General features: G+C 39.5%; 1 protein-coding gene across 1 annotated transcript in view; it reads left to right on the forward strand.

The window, feature by feature from the left end:
* Positions 1-22,648, forward strand: part of SKAP2 (src kinase associated phosphoprotein 2) — a 150,419-nt gene that overhangs the window by 91,764 nt on the left and 36,007 nt on the right. The window contains exons 5-9 of the mRNA XM_077811346.1: positions 6,956-7,033; positions 8,277-8,360; positions 19,809-19,933; positions 20,846-20,909; positions 21,465-21,572. Of these exons, the coding sequence (XP_077667472.1) occupies positions 6,956-7,033; positions 8,277-8,360; positions 19,809-19,933; positions 20,846-20,909; positions 21,465-21,572 (459 nt within the window). The remainder of the gene's footprint in view (positions 1-6,955; positions 7,034-8,276; positions 8,361-19,808; positions 19,934-20,845; positions 20,910-21,464; positions 21,573-22,648) is intronic.

The raw sequence follows: 22,648 nt of genomic DNA on the forward strand, positions 1-22,648 counted from the left end.
CTGTGTTATCTGACAGCTAGTAGGCTACTTCTATTTGCATGTTACTAATGTATTCTTTCCAAAGATGTTGAAAACAATTGATGAGGCTACTGGAGACTTGCCTGCTAATCACCTTCCCTTAACAAAAAGCCTTTGAAAGTGAGGAAAATATTTTTTTAATTGAATGCAAATTGGCGTTCTTGAAAACATTTCCAAGGAAAAGAAATATATTTAAATATATGCAAAACACCTGTGTAGGTTAACCATTTTGGGTAACAGGCATTATTACATTGCATTACAGTGGACAGGCCAAGGACAATTGAATTTCTCTGCAACAAGTTGTTAGCAATGAACAAGTGTTTCATTTCAAGATTAAAGGGAAATGGAATATATGAAGAAAGTAAGTTTTGGGGAAGAGAAGGCATGCACTACCTTCCTTGCTGGGACAATGCATCTTCTTCACTGAAATTTGACACGCACTTCCAGAAACGCTTCGTCAGCTTTCAGTCTGACAGGAGCCAAGTAGCCTTTGGCCGAGAAAGTGACTTTGTTCATCATTTTGTAGATAGATTTGCCATTAATAAATACGGAAATATTGTGCCCATTTAGTGATGCTTTTCTCTCTTAATAGTTGACGACGTGCTTTTTTATGATTAGCGCTTTTCCTTTGTATTTTCTAACATGGGCTAAGTACACCTTTCGGTTTTGATTAAAGATAACTGGAACTGGTTCAATGTTATTGACATAGTAAGGCAGGTTTCAGAGTAGCAGCCGTGTTAGTCTGTAGCTGCAAAAAGAAAAGGAGTACTTGTGGCACCTTAGAGACTAACAAATATATTTGAGCATAAGCTTTCATGAGCTACAGCTCACTTCATCGGATGCTGAAGTGAGCTGTAGCTCACGAAAGCTTATGCTCAAATAAATTTGTTAGTCGCTAAGGTGCCACAAGTACTCCTTTTCTTTTTATAGTCAGGCAGTTTCCCTTTTGTGTGTGTGGATCTTTCAACAGTAAGAAGGGAGAATAAAAACATATATTTTTTAAAAGAACAGTGATTTGTAAAATAAAAGTTAGAAAATTGCAGGGGAAGAGAGAGAAGCTGAAACAACTGTAAACTCTCCTTTACAAATTATATTTCAGTTTCACAGTTTTCCTTTCAGGATGACCAATAGATCTTGAATCGCTCTTTCTAGAGGAAAAGTTCTTTTTACCATTATTATCATCACAGCCACAATGCTTTGCTGGGAAGACAAGTTATAATAGATCACTTAGTTGTTACTGAATCACACTTATCTCCACTTCACCTGCTTAACTTCCCATAAACATGCTAAGCACCCCTTAAGAATGCATTGGCCTCTAATTATTTCTTGCTTTATGTATCCCTTAGCGAGCACACGTTGGAGAAATAAAATATCTTACTAGTGGCACATACTGTGGTATAACATGACCCAGTGTTCTTTAATTTACTTTGTATTGATAATATAACAACTTCACATTCACTGGAAATCAAAAACTAATACATATTTAAATTTCATGTAGGTAAGGTTAACATTTAGTCATGGGTATTTTTAGTAAAAGTCAGGGACAGGCAATAAACAAAAATTTCCGGAAGCCCATGCACTGTCCCTAACTTTTACTAAAAATACTGTATGTGTGTGTGGCGGGGAGCGGGGGGAACTAACAGTGGTAGTGCTGTAGGGAAGGGGTGTTGCGGGCGACTGCTCTGGCAGCCTTGGGGCTGACCCAGCCCCTCCCTCCCCCGCTGCTTCAGTCCTGGGGCTCCAGGCTCCAGCAGGGGCTTCAGTCCTGCTCCAGCCCTGCCACTGGAGAAGTACAGAGGTCCCCTAAAGTCATGGAATCCGTTACCTCCGTGACAGACTCATACCCTGAATCATAAGTTAAGGCACCCTGTGAAGTGTTTACTATTAAAAGTAATGGGCCAGATTCACTCTTGCACCAAGCTCTATTGGGCACAGGATGGGTAGAGGGTATTCAAGGAACTGGCTCCCAGATTGTCAAATTTCAATAGCTCTGGCCCTGGCAGAAGGAGCAGCAGCCTAGGGTCTGTACACAGCGAATTTGCTTAGTGAAACTATGCCCTCTGCCATGTACATTTGTCAAACTGGACTGTCTCTATGTAAAAGAATAAATGGACACAAATCAGATGTCAAGAATTATAACATTCAAAAACCAGTTGGAGAACACTTCAATCTCTCTGGTCACTCAATTACAGACCTAAAAGTTGCAATTCTTCAACAAAAAAACTTCAAAAACAGACTCCCACGAGAGACTGCTGAATTGGAATTAATTTGCAGACTGGATGCAATTAACTTAGGCTTGAATAGAGACTGGGAGTGGATGGGTCATTACACAAAGTAAAACTATTTCCCCATATTTATTCTCCCCCCCCCCCCACTGTTCCTCAGACATTCTTGTCAACTGCTGGAAATGGCCCACCTTGATTATCACTACAAAAGGTTCCCCCCCCCCGCCACTCTCCTGCTGGTAATAGCTCACCTTAAGTGATCGCTCTCATTACAGTGTGTATGGTAACACCCATTGTTTCATGTTCTCTGTGTATATAAATCTCCCCACTGTGTTTTACACTGAATGCATCCGATGAAGTGAGCTGTAGCTCACAGAAAGCTTATGCTCAAATAAATTTGTTAGTCCCTAAGGTGCCACAAGTACTCCTTTTCATTATACCCTTATAAGTGCCCTATAATGGGGCAAGGAAGGGGTTGGTTTAGGAGTCAGCTTTACATTCCAGTGAGCTTTCCACCTTCCCTTCACTGGTGCAGTTCTCTGCTGTACCTGGTTTACAATGGCATCAGTAGCACCATGGAGCTGGGCCCTTGGCAGAAGGGGCCCCAGCCTGCCCCACTTGAACTACACCCTGAGACCCCGCCAGCCTGCTGGCTCTCCCCACCACACACACCCACCACTTGCTTCTCTCGGCCATCCGAGAGCTCCTTTCCACCCTTGGACCCACCCACCAGCTTCTCTCTGCCACCTGGCCACCTCCAGTTCCGGGCAGTCTCTGTTTCCCAGAACTGAGCCACCTGGGACTGGTGCAGAAGCCTGGTCGGTCTCAGACAGTTTTGGGAAGAGACAGTGTGGGAGTCTTGGCTGCACCCCTCCAGGTAAGTTGGTCCTGAGGGAGCCCAGCAGGGCAGATCCTGGCCTGGCTGATCACGCCACTCCAGAGGGCTGATCACACCACTCCAGAGGCTGGAGCGATTCCCTGACCCGGGACCAGCCCTGGCTGCACTGCCGGCTCAGCCCAGCAGACACAGTTGCCTCCCAGCGGGGCCAGTGAGTGCGGCCAGGAGGCAGGGTGTGGGTGAGTGGGTCTATGGGATGGGGCCTGGGCTGTAAGGGGGCGGGGAAGATCTGTATGTGTTGGGGCACTAGGAAGTGGGGGTTCTGTGTGGGGTGCTGGGCAGTTGTGGTGGAGCTGTGGGCAGGGGGGCGCTGGGAGGGGTGGTGTTATGTAGGATGCTGGGCATTTGTGGCAGGGTCAAGGGGGGATGGAGGGGACTCTGGCCTTAGGTGGTCTGGGGGTGTTCCAGTGTTGGGCAGGGGGGCTGTGTGGCATGGCATGGGCCTGCCCCTGAGGGCAAGGGACATGCTGGCAGCACAGGGCCAGGCAGACCATAGTGCATCTGGCAACTACTGATTTGTAAATAGTGCCCTTGCACTGGGCTGGGTGGAGTGGGGCTGCCCCTGCCATGCTCCTTATTCTTTCTCCTTTGCCCTCTTGATTCTTAATACTCTTTCTGTTGTAGAGGGGAAGGAAAAAGGAAACTTTGCCAAATCTCTGCTCTGTGTGTTGTCTTTTTCTCTCCCACCATTGCCACCCTGCTTCTGTTCTAAGACTTTCCAGGCTGCAGCGTGAAATTGACAAGTATCTGGTCAGTTCCCACTTCCATAGATTTTGAGCTCTAGTCAAACTGACCTGCTTCTTGTTTGGTGGATCTGCTGTTCATAATGCAGTGAGCAGCTGAATCAGGGTTGGGTTCTCAGTTCTGCACTGCTTAGTGGGGGTAAGGGAAGAGGAGAGAGACTGCTCCTCACACCATAACCCAGAAGAAGTATGGTATTGAGTACCTGCCTCTGCTGTTACTTGTAGCTTTCCACACAGTAGGCTGTTCAGTGCCCTATGTGAAATAACTTTGTTTTCACTTTAGTTCTCTGCAGGCTAATCTCTGTATCCCCAAAACTACCATCATACAGCTGGCACTAACTTGACAATCTCAGCAGAGAGAAGGATGGAATTGCTCTGGAGCCTGAACTCCTCTATTCCACTGAAGGCAGGCAGTCCAGATCAAGTTCCAGCTATGGTCAGGAAAGTGTGGAGAAATCCCTGTGGATGCTTTTCTTGGACTGTAGATAAAGGTCTTCATTGTCCATGGCTATTGATCTGATACCTCTTATAGAGGCTATATTATAACCCCCTTCAGATTTCCCTTCCTCTCCCAGAAAAGAAAAACAAAACAAACCTGAACTAATACCTTGCATAAAATTGGAGTCCAGATAATGTTTTGAAGCTCTTGTGCTTAAAAATGAAGCAACAATAGTTAATGTGTTTGACAGATTAGGTTTTTCCCTTCCCCCACATTTGTTGTTGCAGTGTTTGGTCTAGTGTCTAACAAGCCTTCATGGAGGAGGTAAAGCTGGAAGTGTTGCACACTGATGCCTCCCAATGACCAATTTAAAGCAGCACATCCAGGCTGTTTCTGAAGCCTCCTCCCCCATCCGTGAAATGGATAATTTTTCAGTACAGCTGTGACTGAGTTAAGGTACATCAGCCCAATAGCTGTAGATCTTTAGCCAGAAACCATTTGCGTATCTTCAGCAAGTAAAAACCAGTTATTATTTTGATCTAATAACTAGATCAGCCTCTTAACTGATGCGCTAGTGAGTGTCCTGAGTAAAATTCCCAGTCACAGTTCTTGTGGTCACATACTTTCATGCATGTGGTACATAATTCTTTTGTTTTTAATATGTTGGTCATAAATTCCACAGGAGTGGAAATAATAATGGTGGAGGCAGGGGTTCTCAACCTTTTTCTTTCTGAGCCCCCCATGCTATAAAAACTCCACGGCCCACCTGTGCCACAACAACTGGTTTTCTGCATATAAAAGGCAGTGCCAGCGTTATGGGGTAGCAAGCAGGGCAGTTGCCTGGGGCCCGATGCCACAGGGTGCCCCGCAAAACTAAGTTTCTGAGGCTTGGGTGGGGCTCAGAGCCCAGGGCTTTGGCTTTCTGTCCTGGGCCCCAGTGAGTCTAGTGCTGGTCCTGCTTGGGACCCCCTGAAACCTGGTGTAATGTAATAATCTTAAGGTGAAATAATTAGAAATAAAAAAGTAATAGTGTAATACTGAATGTCAAAGCACAATTTTGTAATAACTGGAATTTTAATACACTTTGCTACATTGGTTGTAACTTAACCATATATTTTTTTTTTTTTACTATTTGAAAAGTTTTGGATTTCTCAGGGGAGTAGATTCCTCTCTTCGGTACATTTCTTTTGTAGTCTTTAGTAACTTGTTTGCTCTTGTGCTCGATAACATTTTTCTTGCCTTGTCACAAATATGTTTTGTTAACAAAACCAGTACCCAAAAAGAATAGGTAAAGGTAGAATCCTGTTTTAAGTGACCACCCAAGGGCCCAGCAGGCATTGGTTACCTAGCAGAGGTAGTGTTTAGCTCAAGGTTAGACAAATTAGTTTCCAGATGGGATATTTCACAGTGGTTTCTTTAAAAAGCAGACTTCTGATGGTGATCCTTAGTGTGGTTTTCACTGTATTACTAACAAGGTTATGTATAAAATTTTTATTAAAAATTGCTTCCATGTAAATTTGCCACCTACCTACAGTGACTTTATTATGACTATTTAATGGTAATAAGTAATGGGAAAACTACATTTTGATGCTCAAATATATTAACCCTCCCCTCACAGGAGTAGCTGCTGTACTTGTGGAAAAACTGGACATTTGTATACATGAATGGTCAGGCACGTCTAAAGCTGTATTTCTGCTCTTTATAGTATTTTAGAATTTAAAAAGTTGATTCCACATCTGTGAAGATTTGAAACTAATTTGTTAAATAAGTTCTTCGTGTCTAGGTTTCCAGTTTAATCTAGAATATTAGAATCTCACACTTCTAGCTGTGAGCTAACAATTGTGGGGGGAGGGAAGTTCAAATATAACTGAACACATTGGTCATTTTACAGAAAATAACAATACTCCTGAAAGAGAAGCAGCTTGGGCAGTTTGTGAGCAGTGTGTTTGTCTTGTCTGTCCAATATCCCCAAGTACTGTCTATTTGTTTTAACAGTGCTTTCCTAATGTAGCACAAATTATACATTATCTGTCAATAACAAGACATTGCTCTTTATCATCCCTTCATCTGGTTCCTTTCTTTCTAAACAGCATGACATGTGGGTGCACGCTTTGTAGACTGTTGCAGTAGATTTTTGTTAGGCTTTTGGAGGTGATGACGGCTAAAAACTAAATTCTGCATTTAATTACAGTTAATAATTGTATCTAAGGTATTTAAGGACCTTTGCTTCTATACAAGCATTTGAAAACACTCTGATTTTACTAAACAGCTCACTTTAAACTGTGTATTTTAAGATGCAAACTAACATCTTCTAGATTAATGTAATGTGTTGAATTTTCATCTTGTCTGGAAAGTAGATACAGATTTTTTTTTCACACTTGGAGACTTGAGGGGCTGGTTCACGGCTATAATTTTCCTGTCACTGCATTGGCATAGCAATGCAGCCAACTGCTTTGTCATTATACTTGTGACTGTTTAGCCAAAAATTATCTGAAATAGTAGTTAATAGAATTCTGCTCTTCCAGTAGTTCCTTGGCACTGCCAGTGTAAAATCAGCCAACTCTTATTAATATGGATAGAGTAGTGTTTAGCTTGAAAAACAGCAGTTTATAATACTTTTCTTTTCTTTCAGGGAACCAGTTTCCTCCTGTTGCTGCTCAAGACCTTCAATTTGTTCTAAAGGCTGGATACCTTGAAAAACGCAGAAAAGGTAAAGTAAGCTAGCTTTATGAAAAATGTTCATATTAATGTTACCACACAGCCCTTTCTGTGCAAATACATTTATTCTTAAGGTAAAAGATCACAGAGAATGCTAACAAACAATAGAAGAACCTAGACGCATGCTAAAAAGCTTACCAGAGGTCACCTCAACTCCAGTCTGAGACTCTGGTAGATGTCAGTCTTCAAAACCAACAAAGAGGTTTTCCCATGGTTACAAGTACATAACTGTCTCAGATTCAGAACTAGAACAACCATAAAGCATTCAGCCTTTCCTTTATACAGCTTGGACCATTGATCGTGGTTTCATGGGTAATCAGCAGACAAAGGCCTACTCTTCAGGGCATAACTTAAAAAAGTTGGGTTTTTGCATAACCAGAAGTGAAGAATTTGCACTCACCTCCTCCTGGATATTACTCAGGAAAACCACTAAACACTTTTTGTGCCAGAAGTCCATTCTTGTCTGGCACATCGTTCAATATAGTCCTTTGAGTCCCCAGGTTTCACATCTGTCACATCTTCCCCCTTCAGAGGTTAGATACAATCCTAGCCCATGATAACACATAAATCATTCACTGAATACAATGGATCCCAAATATATTCATAATTAATTCAATAAGGACTCCCAAGGATATGGCAGGAAATTAGCATATCTATCACAACACCATTAGCTAAAAGAGGAGACTTCAAATAATTTGTATTGTGACATACAAGAAAATAATCATAGTTCGTTGTAAACTGAGGAGCCTTGTGATGGGTCATTGAGTTTCTAGTGTGACACATAATTCAGAGATTTGTGGGTATTTTTGAAGAATGTATGTAACAATGTGTATGTTGACTTCATGTTTCGGGGAGCATCAAGATTTATTTTCCTTCAACAAAGCAAATATTGAGCTTAGCTTTGGTTCAGTCAATATTTACGTTGATTGAATAAATCCTTGTGTTTTCACCTTAACGCCTGTTTAATGCTGCGTTACAACTGTAGAAGGTATTTATAAAGTTGTTTATAGTTCCTGTATATTTAATACCACACAAGACTATCCTGTCTGTACTGTTTACCACCTTCAAGTTCTTTTTTGTTCTCTTCTCCTTTTTACTCCAAGTTTTCCCTCTGGACTGCATACAGCTACCTCTTTTCCTTTTCTCGCCTTTTGAAGAAAATACACATTGTATATATATTTCTGTTAAATATATGTAGTAAAAGCAATCTAACATAAATTGTATATTAATTGCAGACCACAGTTTTCTTGGCTTTGAATGGCAGAAGCGTTGGTGTGCTCTGAGTAGAACAGCCTTCTATTATTATGGAAGTGATAAAGGTATGAGTAACTACATTTTAATAGTTTATCATTCTCTTTCTTTTAATATGTGGAAAAATAAGAAAGCTTTAGGAGAGGAGGCCGAGAAGCTAAGTCCATCTTGAGATAGCAAATTAATCTTTTACCAGAATAGTTAGCTTTTTCACAGTGCTTTGCGTATTGAAAGCATTGTACAAATATTAACCCTCTCAACACCTCTAAGCAGTGTGTTCATTTTTTCTCAGATGGGAAAACTGAAGCAGAAAGGTTAAATTACTTGTGAGGCTACACTATGAGCCAGTAACAGAGCCAGGATTAGATCTCATAGTTGTCTGGCTCGTACACCCATTCTCAGTTCATTAGATCACAATTCTTTTTAGTCCAAATCGTTGTCCAATTTATTTAAAAAAAATTGTTTTCTCTACAGTGTGGTTCTACCCTTAAAAAATGATTCTCTAACAACTGCATTTTGGGGTTCCATGTTTCTGTCTCAAATATTCCATCTCAACCTTGTTGAGTACACAAGTAACACTTCTTATCTAAAAGCCAACCCTGCACACTCAAACTGGGGTCTTAAAGTCAAACTGGTTTCTTCTGTGAAGATACATAAAAAGGAAAGAATTAAGCTTGACTTTAAGACCCAATTTTGAATTCGTAAGGTTGGCAGTTTAGTAAACATGTTTTTACTTGTCTGCTGAACAAAATTGATATGGAAGCTTATGACAGTAAATATAGAATTCCACAAAAACAGTTATTCAGAGCACAGCTATATCTTAAATTTCTTTCCGGATATTGTATGAAAGTTCCACTTAAAGTCCTTTGAGTGCCCAATGTTGTCTTAGCTTAAGGTTTTGTGCCTCCTTCCTCATTCTTATTTGACATGAGTACAAATAAGAACATAAGAACAGCCATACTGGGTTAGACCAGTGGTCCATCTAGATCCGTATCCTGTCTTCCGACAGTGGCTAGTGCCAGATGTCTCAGAGGGAATGAACAGAATAGGGCAGTTTATCTAGTGATCCATCCCCTGCTGTCCAGTCCCAGCTTCTAGCAGTCACAGGATGAGGGACACCTAGAGCATGGGGTTGCATCCCTGATCATCTTGGCTAATAGCCATTGATGGCCCAATCCTCCATGAACTTATTTAAGTCTTTTTTTTAATTCAGTTACACATTTGGCCTTCACAACATCCCCTGGCGATGAGTTCCATGGGTTGACTGTGTATTTATGTGAAGCAGTACTTTTACTTTTGTTTTAAACCTGCTGCCTATTAATTTCATTAGGTGACCCCTAGTTCTTGTGTTGTTTGAAGGGGTAAATAATACTTCCTTATTCAATTTGTCTATACCATTCATGATTTTATAGACCCCTGTTATATTCCCCCCCCAATCATCTCTTTTCCAAGTTTTTTTTAATCTCTCCTCATATGAAAGCTGTTCCATACCCTTAAGCATTTTTGTTGCCCATCTCTGTAGTTTTTCCAATTCTGATCTATCTTTATTGAGATGGGCAACCAGGACTGCATCAAGGTGTGGGCGTACCATGGATTATATAGTGGCATTATGATATTTTCTTTCTTATTATCTATTCCTTTCCGAATGGTTCCTAAGATTGTTAGCTTTTTTGATGTCTGCTGCACATTGAGCAGATGTTTTCAGAGAACTATTCGCGATGATTCCAAGATCTTCCTTGAGTGGTAACAGCTAATTTATACCCCATCATTTTGTATGTATAGTTGGGATTATGTTTTCCAGTGTGCATTGTTTTGAATTTATCAACATTAAATTTCATCTGCCATTTTGTTCTCCAGTCACCCAGTTTACCGAGATCTTTTTGTAACTCCTCACAGTCATCTTTGGACTTAACTATCTTGAGTAATGTTGCATCATCCGCAAACTTTGCCACCTCACTGTTTACCCCCTTTTCCGGACAATGTACGAATATGTTCAACAGCACTAGTACCAATATGGGTCCTTGGGGTCCACGTTATTTACCTCTCTCTGCTGTGAAAACGGACAGTTTATCCCTACTCTCTGTTTCCTGAGTTTTAACCAGTTACCGATCCATGGGAGGACCTTCCCCCTTATCCCAGGACTCCTTACTTTTCTTAAGACCCTTTGGTAAGGAACCTTGTCAAAGGCTTTCTAAAAGTCGAAGTACATTGTATCAAGTGGGTCACCCCTGTCTGCATGTTTGTTGACGCCCTGGAAGAATTCTAAGAGATAGGTGAGATGTGATTTCCCTTTACAAAAGTCATGTTGACTCTTCCCCAACATGTGTGATAGTTCTTGGGGTTTTTCTGTAGTTCCAACCAAGTTGCCTGGTTCCGAAGTTAGGCCTATTGGCCTGTAATTGCCAGGATGACTGCTGAAGTCTTTTTAAAAAATCAGCATACATTAGCTATCTGCCAGTCATTTGGTACAGAGGCTGATTTAAGCAATAGGAAAGGAGTACTTGTGGCACCTTAGAGACTAACCAATTTATTTGAGCATAAGCTTTTGTGAGCTACAGCTCACTTCATCGGATGCATACTGTGGAAAATACAGAAGATGTTTTTATACGCACAAATCATGAAAAAATGGGTGTTAATCACTACAAAAGGTTTTCTCTCCCCCCACCCCACTCTTCTGCTGGTAATAGCTTATGTAAAGTGATCACTTTCCTTACAATGTGTATGATAATCTAGGTGAGCCATTTCCAGCACAAATCCAGGTTCCCCCCTTGCCCTCCCCCCCCCCCCCCACAAACCCACTCTCCTTTTGGTAATAGCTTATCTAAAGTGATCACTCTCCTTACAATGTGTATGATAATCAAGGTGGGCCATTTCCAGCACAAATACAGGGTTTAACAAGAATGTCTGAGGGGGGTGGGAGGGAATGTGGAGTTAGGAAAACAAGCTGTGTAAGCCGTAGGTTACATATCACATTCACATATCATATTGATCATATGATCACATATCATATTTCTGCATTTCATATTTGAGTTCCTTCATAACTCTTTAATGAATACCATCTTGTCCTGGTGACTTATTACAGTTTAATTCATCAATTTGTTCCAAAACTGCCAATATTTGACACCTCAATCTGGGACAGTTCTTTAGATTTGTCACCTAAAAAGAATGGCTTAGGTGTGGGAATCTCCTGTGCCTTCTCCACAATGGCCTTGTCTTTCTTGAATGCTCCTTTAGCACCTCTATCCAGTTGCCCCACTGATTGTTTGACAGGCTTTCTGCTTCTCATATAGTCTTTCTTCTTCCCCTATTTTTGCTATTTGTTTGTGTCTTTTTCTAGTTGCCCTTCAATTTTTGGGGGGCCTGCCTAATTAAACTTTTACACTTGATTTGCCAGAGTTTATGTTCCTTTCTATTTTCCTGAGTAGGATTTGACTTCCAGTTTTTAAAGAATGTTGGGGTTTTTTTGTCTCTAACTGCTTCTTTTATTCTATTTAGCCTTGGTGACATCTTTTTAGTCCTCATACTGGTTTTTGTTTTTTGTTTTTTAATTTGGGGGTATATTATATAGTTTGAGTCTCTATTATGGTATTTTTAAAAAGTTCCCATGCTGTATTGCAGGCATTTCACTCTGGTGACTGTTGCTTTTAATTTCCATTTAACTATCCTCCTCATTTTTGTGTAGTTCCCCTTTTTGAAGTTAAATGCTACTGTGGTGGGTTTCTTTGGCATTTTCCCTTTACGAGGATGTTAAATTTAATTCCATTATGGTTGCTATTACTGAATGGTTCAGCTATATTCACCTTTTGGACCAGATCCTGTGCTCCACTTAGGACTAAATCAAGAATTGCCTTTCCCCAAGAAGCAGTTATTAATGGGGTCTAGAAATTTTATCTCTGCATCCTGTCCTGAGGTGACATGTTCCTAGGCAACATGGGGATAGTTGAGATCCCCATTATTACTGGGTTTTCTGTTTTTTGTAGCCTCTCTTTTCTTCCTGAACATTTTACAATCAATATCACTATCCTAGACAGGTGGTCAAGAGTATATTCCTGCTGTTATACTGCTATTACTTAAGCATGGACTTACCCGTAGAGATTCTGTGGTACTATTTGAATAGCCTGGTAGCATTGGTCTTATTTCAAGTGTTGCATTCCTCCACTGTGCTGATCCACCTAATCTCATCTCTTCTTTTTTAAAAAAATACAGACCTAGAGGGTCTTGTCTTATCTCAATGCCCAAAGGATTTACGTGTACAATTTTCCGCTTGCTACAATTCCCTCTTCCTATTCTGACTATGATGCTTTCCCCATTTCCAGAGATTTTAAAGGTATCTGTTAAATGTTCCCTTATTTCCTTTGCTGCTTCCGTTGGAATTCTGAGAGAGAGTCTCTGTTTCTGAAGTTTGATCATTCTTAAAACATTTTTGAATGTCCTGAGGTGATCCTGGCTTGTTTCTTTTACTATTTTCTTCCCCTAGAAAATGATCTTGGGGGTTTTTGTATCAGTTCTCCATAGCTTCGTTTTGTGAGTTGAATATATAATTGAATGTATTAGTAACAGCAACCTTTTACGTCAATACATTTTTTGCAGTCTCTAAGACTATTGTGTGAGGTTTTTAATTTCCTTGCAGAGCCTCTAGTCTGCTACTATTATTGCATTTGCTTCTCAACACAGACTAAAATATAGGCTTCTTACCAATGTTAGCCACGAGGTCGGTCAAGTTTGCAGTTATATGAGCAGCCTTAGCTCTGGCAGGAAACAAACCATATAAAATAAAGGAATACAACTGAATGCAGTCTAAATAGATATACCTAAGATATATCTGTTTCTCTTTCCTTCATTGTGACTACCCATAAAGGCTAGATCGTGTATGATCGTGTAGATCAAATATGTTTTTAATCCATTAATTTTAAATTCCTCTGAATACTGAGAAGTGTGTCAAGTTAGCTCTAAAGATCCACCAGCCTTGTCTTCAAGATGTTCTTAACCACTACTGTATATTCATGTCCTCTGTTCAAAACAATAAGCACCAACTCTGGTGTTTGGAGGATTTCCTCTAGCTATAGTTTTATATTTAGGTCACAGATAACACTGTCTAAGTATTCCATTGAAATCTACTGCAAACAAAAGCAGACAGGCCAGGAAGAGACACCACAATTGTGTAATGACCAGTCAATAAGCCCACATTCTCCCTACTTATCAGCTGGATGCACATGAGTTTGAGATTGGTTTGCTGAGAATACATGCTCACTTACAACTTGGTCAAAGATTTCTTCTTTCTTAAAAGCTCATGGCATATAGTTTTGCCTTTAGCTACATGTTTGCAGTTCCTGTTGATTTTAATATGGGGGGGAGGGGGTTGCACGCACAACCAAGCACACAATTTAGCTCCAGATGTACACATTTGTATAACACCTAGTACAACAGGACCGTGACTGGGACCTTTAGATCCTACTAAAATATACTTAAATAGTGATAATTAAACTTTTGAAGTCCAAAGAAACATGAAAGGGAAGAAAATATTAATCAAGCAGAATGTAAAACAGTGGCTCAGAGTCTCTGGTCCAGCTGAGCTATGTTCTGTGCAGCACCAGAGGTAAGAGAAGGTGGCTTTATGGTACAATTCCTCTTCCCTTATCAGCACCCAGTGCAACTTAGAGCAGTCGTAAACTTGTTCTAAGTTTGTGCCCTGCTTCTTTGGCCCTGAGGAGCCATTCCAGCAGTCATGTCATCAAGGTCATCATGCTGCCTTTAAAGGGCCCATAGTGGGCCAACCATCTGGCCCAGTAACTTCCTACTTTTCACTTCAACCTATAAAATGTAAACTGGAATCCTAAATAGTATGTCTTCAAAATTTGCGTCCACTGGAATTTCACTCAATTTTCTTGAAGATTAAATTTAAGGCAATATAAATCCAGCTCGGTTTAATCTGGCCCAGATTTTCAAAAGTACTCAGCAGTTCCCATTTTTCCTCAATGAGCTCTCTTGAAAATCTGGCCATAAAAGTACCATAGCTCGTTTCCCTCAAATGATTATTTAGTCAGTGTACTATATATATACAGCAGATATATTTTTAAAGTGCCACAGACATGATTTGATAACTAAGTTTTCTATCAGCATTTTCATGATACTGTTAATTTGGGTTGGGGTAGTGTTTTGTTTTTTTTAGGGACAGGGAATGTTAAATTTTTTAAAAGACACTTGTAACAAGGCAGTAAAATTTTTGCTCTTGCTTTGGCACCTTTTGTAATTAAAAAAATGGCTCCATACTTTTTTGATCTTATAAAAGAAATGCATTCTTGCACATACGTCTAGAAAGGACTGTTCCAAAATTTTAAGTTTTAAACCATTTGGGATGTTCTAGCACTTTAATATTTAGCAAGCATGTTTACCGTATATATGAGACCTACTTTAATACGAAACAATGTAGGACATTGGAAAGAGTCTCAAAGATCTGGGAGAACCTTAATCTCAAAACTAAGGAAGAGCTAAATATATTCTAAGAGTATGGCTTTTTAGGGTGACCAGATAGCAAGGTACAATCGGGACTGGGTGTGGCGGGTAATAGGTGTCTATATAAGACAAAGCCCTGACTATCGGGACTGTCCCTATAAAATCCGGACATCTGGTCACCCTAGGGCTTGTCTACACAGTGGTGCACTACAGGGATGTGATTTCTAAAAAGCACTAATATGGTCTGTATAGATCCTTCTGGTGCACTGGGTTAAAGCACAGTAGGGAACATTTTGGGCACACCAGCAGGATGCACATGGACAAATTAACACACAACACACTAGTTCACTTTAGAAATTACACTCCCCTAGTGCACATTACTCCATTGTGTGGACAAGTCCTACATTATAGAAGCAGTTAATACTGTTTACCAGATCAAAATCCATTTTATGACTGTCAGACATAGCTGACATTTTCAATATTAGTGTGCTTGCCAAAATACCCATTGACCTAACAGATTATAGAAGTATCATCATAATAGCTTAGAATTGCTCCAGTCTCTGGGGTAAATAAAATGCTTACCTAGATAGAAGTAAATACTGCATGCATCTGTTATTCATAGCCATTACAACCTCGCAAATAAAAATACTGTACATATTTTATCATTATCTGAAATCCCACTGTGTCTTTATCTCCTCCTTCCTTTCTATTATCAACTCCCTTCTCCACAGTCCTAGCTCCCTCCACAGTTCAGGATTTGTGGAATGCTGCAGCCTTCCTTTTCACATGTGCTAAGAAGTATGGTCACCCCTCCTTCATCTTCCAACTGGCAGCCCAATCATTTCAAGGTCTAGTTCAAGGTGCACCCTCCTTTATTTCAAAATTCTTCATGGACGCAGTTGCCCAATGCTACCTCAAAACCTTGTTTTTCTTGGGTTCCCTCAGGATTCCCTCTGCCTATCAAGACTCATGTCATCTCCATCCCATCACAATAATTCACCACTTTTGGTATGAGAACCTAGAATGCTTTTCTCCACTTGACAGACTCTCAAATCTCAGTCAGAAACATCTCTATCTTTTCCTACCAGTACCTCCCAAATAAGAAGTTTATCTCATACTTTACTATTGATCTTTGTAAAATATTTTTTATATAGTTTGTTTTGTGTAGCAGCTTTGACACAAACACATGGGGCCTGATTTTCATTGCTTTATACTAGTTTTATACTGGTGTACCTCTGTGGATCAAAAATTCTTCACAGGGGCCCAGAGTTTTCTCTTTCTTTAGACATGCACCTGAGAGAGGAGATAGGAGCAATATAAAGCTGCATTCTGAAATGGACATTCAGAGAATCGTGTTAGTGGGATGATACTAGAATAACGTTCGCTTAATGCTGTTCATGTCCCTCTGGAATAGCATTATCAGTATTACACTGTTGCAGTAGTGTGGCCTACTGTAACAACCCACGTGTTTCCTGTTATCAGATTGCAAGTCTATTGTCAGGAGAATGAGAGGCCATGAGAATGCTACCCCTTCACTGAAAATTTTATTTTGTTCATAGTTCTTTTCCCCTGGCCACTCCATCACTTTTACACTGTGACCTTGCAAAATCTCTGGTTTGAGTTGGAGATGCAGGAATCAGAAAATGAAATCCTCCTAGTTGTCGTGGAATTTAGTTGAAAAATGCAGAATTACTCCCAGGAGGCAGAAGAATCCATGCATGCCTAACATATACTGACACTAAGAAAAAGTAGGAAACTAACTTCCAAATTCAAGTAAAAATCTTTAAGTCTGAGCTATTTTAGTTAAAATGGTAACAATCGTTTAACTTTTCACCACAGTAGAGCTCAAAGTATCAAGAAATATATTTCTGTTGTGAACTGATCACTGCATGAACGCCTCTGTAAAAACACAAGAAAGGAATTTGCTCAGTGTGGGCCTGATACTGCAAAGACTCATGCACATACTTAATTTACACACTGTGGGAGTGACCCAAAGCCCGTTGAAGTCAATGAGCGTCTTTCCATTGACTTCACTGGGCTTTGAATGGGGGCCTGGGAGCAGTCATATTGTCTTGAGTGTGACTACTCACAGCGTGTAGAGTTAAGTGTGTGCAAAAGTCTTTACAGGATGAGGGCCTTCGTTGGGAGTCCTTTATTGCAGTGGTTCTCAAAGCTGGGCCGCCGCTTGTGCAGGGAGAGCCCCTGGTGGGCCAGTCCGGTTTGCTTACCTGCCGTGTCCACAGGTTCGGCCGATCAAGCTCCCACTGGCCGCAGTTTGCTGCTCCAGGCCAATGGGGGCTGCAGGAAGGGCAGCCAATACGTCCCTCAGCCCGTGCTGCTTCCAGCAGCCCCCATTGGCCTGTAGCGGCAAACCATGGCCAGTGGAAGCCGCTGTCAGCCAAACCTGCGGACATGGCAGTAAACAAACTGGTCCGGCCAGCCAGGGGCTTTCCGTGAACAAGTGACGGACCGGCTTTGAGAACCACTGCTTTATTGCACATGTGACCAGGAAGGGAAAACTGCAATACTGTAGGTTGACTATTTTGTAAAGTTGATTGGAAGAATTTAATAGTAAGGGAATATATTTTCTTGCTGGTGCACACAAGTAATTATCATTAGTACTGGAGTTGTGTGTTCTGAGAGATGAACCAATGATAATATAAACAATAAAACAATCCAAGACAATATGAACAGCATATGCTGTGCTCGCATATATTGCAGACTGTATTGCATTCTTTGTAGTCTAATTGTATTGTTTTTTTGAAGGAACTTCTACAGGTATAGAGATCATTCTAGAATAACTGAAAAACTGTATTACCATATAAAGTGGTCATCAGTACGAGAGAGAATTTCTCACAAATATTCTAAGATACTAAATTTGAATAACTTACCTCATTTTTATCTTGACAAAATAGTTTTACCTTTTGAACCTGGTATTTGTTTATTCCATCTGCGTGCTACTGTCTTTCTGGGTTTTGATAAACTTCCAGCATGGAGAGTGAGAAATTAATATAGTCTACTTCATTGGCTCCCTGAGGTCATCAGTGAATGAACAATAAAATTGCTAGACTGAAATGAATTTCATTGAAAAGGGACTTGGTTAGCCTGTTGCAAGTTATTATTTCTAGTGTCTGCCTCAGTATGATAATATATAATTCCATGAATTTTGCACATGTGGTGAGGATGGAGGAGTGAACAGACATAAAATATTAATATTATATCGGAGTAGTTAATGTAGACATAGTAAAAGTTATTGGAGGAAGTGAATAGGAAAAGGAGGCAGAGAACTCAATTTTATGCTCTTAATTCATTTGTGCAAATTTGTTATTCAGTGTTTACTTGGCCTGGGGAAAACTCACTCTATTGTAGTGAGGCAGCACAAATAGATTTGGGACTGTGTGCATGTGGGGCTGCCAACAGAGTAGTTGTACAGTGACTGACTGTGCACCCCTGGCATGCCCTGGCATTGTCACCACACTGACTCTGCATAAATGGGTATATGGGCAAGTCAAGAAAGGAACCACAGGATTTGTATTTATGTGACAAGGCAATGCTGCATCCCTCTGCTTTGTCCCTAGGATGGCAAGGGGGATAGGCCTTCACCATCATGCAACTCCCTTTGCACCTCACCCTCCGAAGTCCAGTGCACACGGCATGGTATCATTTCCTCCAAGTAAAATCCAGTTGCTTGGGCTTTGTGCAGGTGAAATTAATTTCACTGGAGAACAGATGAACTTTTCTACAAGTTTTCTAGGTGTGCAACAACTCTGTGGAAGGCCATAGTCTCTTAAGCCATTCCTACACTTATCAAGAAACTTATCCCTTGCTGACAACAGGTGTCAGCAATGGATATACTGATGTTTCTGAAGAGGTGCTGAAAATTATTTGTCCTTGGCCACACTTGCAGCTACGCTATGTTCAGCACCCATAAGTACAAGTTTAAGTACACCCATTGCTAATACTCATAAGCAATGAATATTTTTCTAGTGTAGAAAAGGCCTTAGTGTTACTTTTGTTATTTAGCTCTCGTGCACAATAACATACTATGAGTTGGCGAAGTATCGCTGATAAAGATCTACAGTGTCGACTTCAGCAGTCTTTACCTTGAGTATAGCAGTATGGCATATGGTGATTATGGATCTCAACGTTATTGTTGTTACTTATTCATGTTTTGTTTGTACTGGACACTTTCCACATATAAAGACGGTGCAGGCCCTACCTTGAAGAGTGTACGGGCTCTAAAAAAAAAAAAAATAGAGGTATCTTGATCCAAACATTTTGTGTATTTAAACCTTGCCTTTTTTTAAGCCATGTCTCACCTTCAGAATAGCAGTTTGTAAGTCATTCCCTTATAAACAAGAATCTTGAGAATCCATAAAATTGTGATCTGGAATTGTCTGTGATATAAACACATGGCCCAAAGTGTTGAACTGTGATCAAATTCTATCCTCTTCTTGGCTAGTAATTCAACAGTTGTAGTGTTAGGTGGAGAATTCTCTTGGAACACACTTCAGGTATTAAATGAGCTTCTAAATTGTTTCAAGAGTTTGCACAAAGAAGGTGCATCTGGAAGAGGATTCGGTAGGAAGAGAGGCTTTTACAGTTGCTTAAAAGTTAATTTGAAGTCTACTGTTTTGTGGGAAGAGGGTGTTAAGTTTAGCAAGGGACTCAGCAAAGTTATAAGCTAGAAAGGTTTTCCCATTGAAACTGAAAGAGAGACTGATTTATGGTAAACTTGTCTTGCGAGTTCCAAGTTCCAGTTCTTGGCTTTCCCTAGATACAAATGTCATAGCATGCACTTCTTACTAAACAGACCACCATCTGCAAGCATCTCCCTGTGGGATTCCTTAGGCATCCTACATAAAAAGTGTACTTTAGTTTATATCTTCTTTTAAAATAAAGCTTTATCTCCAAAAGCATCACCTAATTATTTTGCTAAAAATCTCCCTGTTCATTGTAATATTAATGAAACACAAAACAAAATCTGAATAAATGATAACCTGCTGGACCGCTTACATTCACTGTTGTAAATGAAATTCTAACTTTGTTTTTATCTCCAATAGACAAACAACAGAAAGGTGAATTTGCTATAGATGGATACACCGTCAGAATGAATAATACCCTTCGGAAGGATGGAAAGAAAGATTGCTGTTTTGAAATCTCGGCTCCCGATAAACGCATTTATCAGGTTGGACTTCTTATGTCGTCTTGAAATTAAGTTGATAAAACCGTTACGATTCCAGTTATGGAGACATTAACATTTCAGTAAAACAACTCTCCCTGAGACATTAGTGAAAAAAAGGAACACTGGTTTGCTTACACTGTACATTCATATAATAGGAAATACATTTAAAAAAATTCAGATTAAGTTCAAATACTATCTTTTTGAACAAGAACGAGCAAATCTATTACTTTTATCTATGGGTCATTTCAGTGTTAGCATTGTATCTATAATATCTATATATAATTGGTCTGCATGATTTTTTGGATGAATTATATAGTAAAAAAATGGAGTTATCAAAGAAGAAATATCTGAGTTAAATACATATTGTATTGCTTCGGGCTTTGGAAGGAACATCAAGGTAGAAGCACATCTCAGCTATGCAATTCAAAGATCTATCAGCTAGGCATCAATATGGAATGTAAGTTTAATAAGTTTTAAATATCTGAGATTGCAGCTGAAAGCCAGTTAATTAAGTTGTCAGGTAGTGTGTTGGAATCTGACAAGAACATTTTTAAGAAAACTGTATCCAGCAGTCTAAAGAAATTCATGGGTGTCTTCTAATTGTCAAGGGCAAATTTTGTTCATCAGTTCTGGCTTTGACATTGATGAAGAGAAGCAGCTTTTTTCTGCACAGCTGCCAGCTGCTGATCAGAGTTTCAAATCCATCATCCTCTGCTTCAATTACGTAAATTTGTCAAAATTAACTGTACATTATAAGAAGCATCCTTGCAAGAAAAGTACCAGAAGACATGAAGAGAATTACTAATGGTTCCTTGAAGAAGTGACAAGAATACTACATTTCCTTCCATTACAAATGTGGTGTTGGTTGTATTTATATTACCATTATAACTATTATTAATATTATGCTTATTGTAGTTTACAGCAGCTACTCCCAAAGAAGCAGAGGAATGGCTACAGGAAATCAAATTTGTATTGCAAGGTAAGTCAATCAGTGAAACAATATTCTTTGTTTTTAATAATGTTTATTAATAATAGCTTTATCTATTAACAGATGTATTATATGTGCATAATACAATATAACCATTTTTAATCCAGACTTCAGACAGCATGTGCTGTCTCTCAGCTACATTGTGTTTCTTGCATTACTTTTTTTATTTTCCAGGACTCTGTTTTTCCAAATATTTTATATATCTTAAAACTCTTTGTAGATAGGTCTATCCCTATACCTCTTGGATAATCTGATGACCATAAAGCATTTTAAATGGTATGTAGAAGAGAAGCACAATTTAACTTAAACAACTTTCATTTTCTTCAGCTGGTATTTTAAAGATCTTTTCTGAGACCTGAAAACCAAAGTAGTTAACATATTTTTCTTCTACAAGGACCCACAGAAGTAATTCCATTGTCAGAAGCATTTGTTCTTAAGATTCAGTAAAATTCCTCTTCAAATAGTGTGCTGTATGCTGCACAAACATCCATTTAGGCTCTTCGTTTATTCTCATAAATGCTAATTATCTAAACTGTTATTAAACAGACTTGGGATCTAATATCATTCCTGAGGAAGAATATGATGATGTTGGACAAGCTTCTTCTCCAGTCAGCACTGCACCAATAGATGATGACATTTATGAAGAACTTCCAGGTATTTCTGAGGTTTTATGTGACTAGAGAAATCTGATGTGTTTTGAGAGAAGCTCAGTTTCTGGTCTGGTAACTGTGAGGGAGTGACAGTGAGTGGCTAAAGTACTCAGATTAATATAGAAGCCCTTGCGTTTTGAATTGTACTGTTTTACTGTAGTAATGAAAAGAATATACTCCCTTAACCAAGTCTGAGCAAGGACACTTCCGTCCTGGTAAGTCAGGACATCAAAATCAGACAAATAGTAAAAATAGTCTTGTGGGACTTTTGGCTCATTAGCGTTGTCTCTGCTACATAATTTTTTAATTAAAAAATTGACTTGCCTTACAGCTTTTTCTGCCAACTTGCCTATCATTTTTTCTTTATTCATTTTACCATTTGTATTAACTAGAGGTTCTTCACGCACTCCATATGCCATCAGCTTCTGTCTAATATATGATCTCAATATCCCTTGCAACAGTGCAGTGTGTTGGGTTGGAGAGGTGTAGTGATGAACTGTAAATAAAGGCACTGAGAAGCTTGACTTTGTTTTTTCTGATCATCCAGCATGAATCTGATTATACAGTGATTTCTTACTCTGGTTTTTCAGACATGGTCAAACGTTTACTCCTCTTGATAATCAAACATAAATCTCATAAAATTTTCTCTTGGCAATAGGCCTTGGAGTTTATTACAGATAGTAAAATAGCAGGAAGACGTGTGTTTTATTCTTGTTTATGTTTTAGTAAGCTGTCTGAAAATGAGATATTCAATTGCTATGTGTAAAAATGACATTTTAAAACAAAAAATGACAGTACTCAGTCATTTGATATGCAAGATAGAATTCTGTTTCTTTTGCTGTTCAGAGAAAGCACTACTATCAACCGGGAACTTAGAGGAAAAAATAAATTGCAAGGGACATAGACCTAACTTCCTATATTTGTTGCACATTGAATATTTTATCCATTAGAAAAAATAAAGTTTGCTGGCACTCTTTGGAAATTGTGCTCTTCTTATGAACTTAGGTGTTAACTGTATTTCAATGAACTATTAGAGTCGATAATTATGGAAACTGATAAGAATGTTTATTGTACACTTGT

This window comes from Eretmochelys imbricata, chromosome 2 (assembly GCF_965152235.1).
Source record: "Eretmochelys imbricata isolate rEreImb1 chromosome 2, rEreImb1.hap1, whole genome shotgun sequence".
NCBI lineage: Eukaryota > Metazoa > Chordata > Testudines > Cheloniidae > Eretmochelys > Eretmochelys imbricata.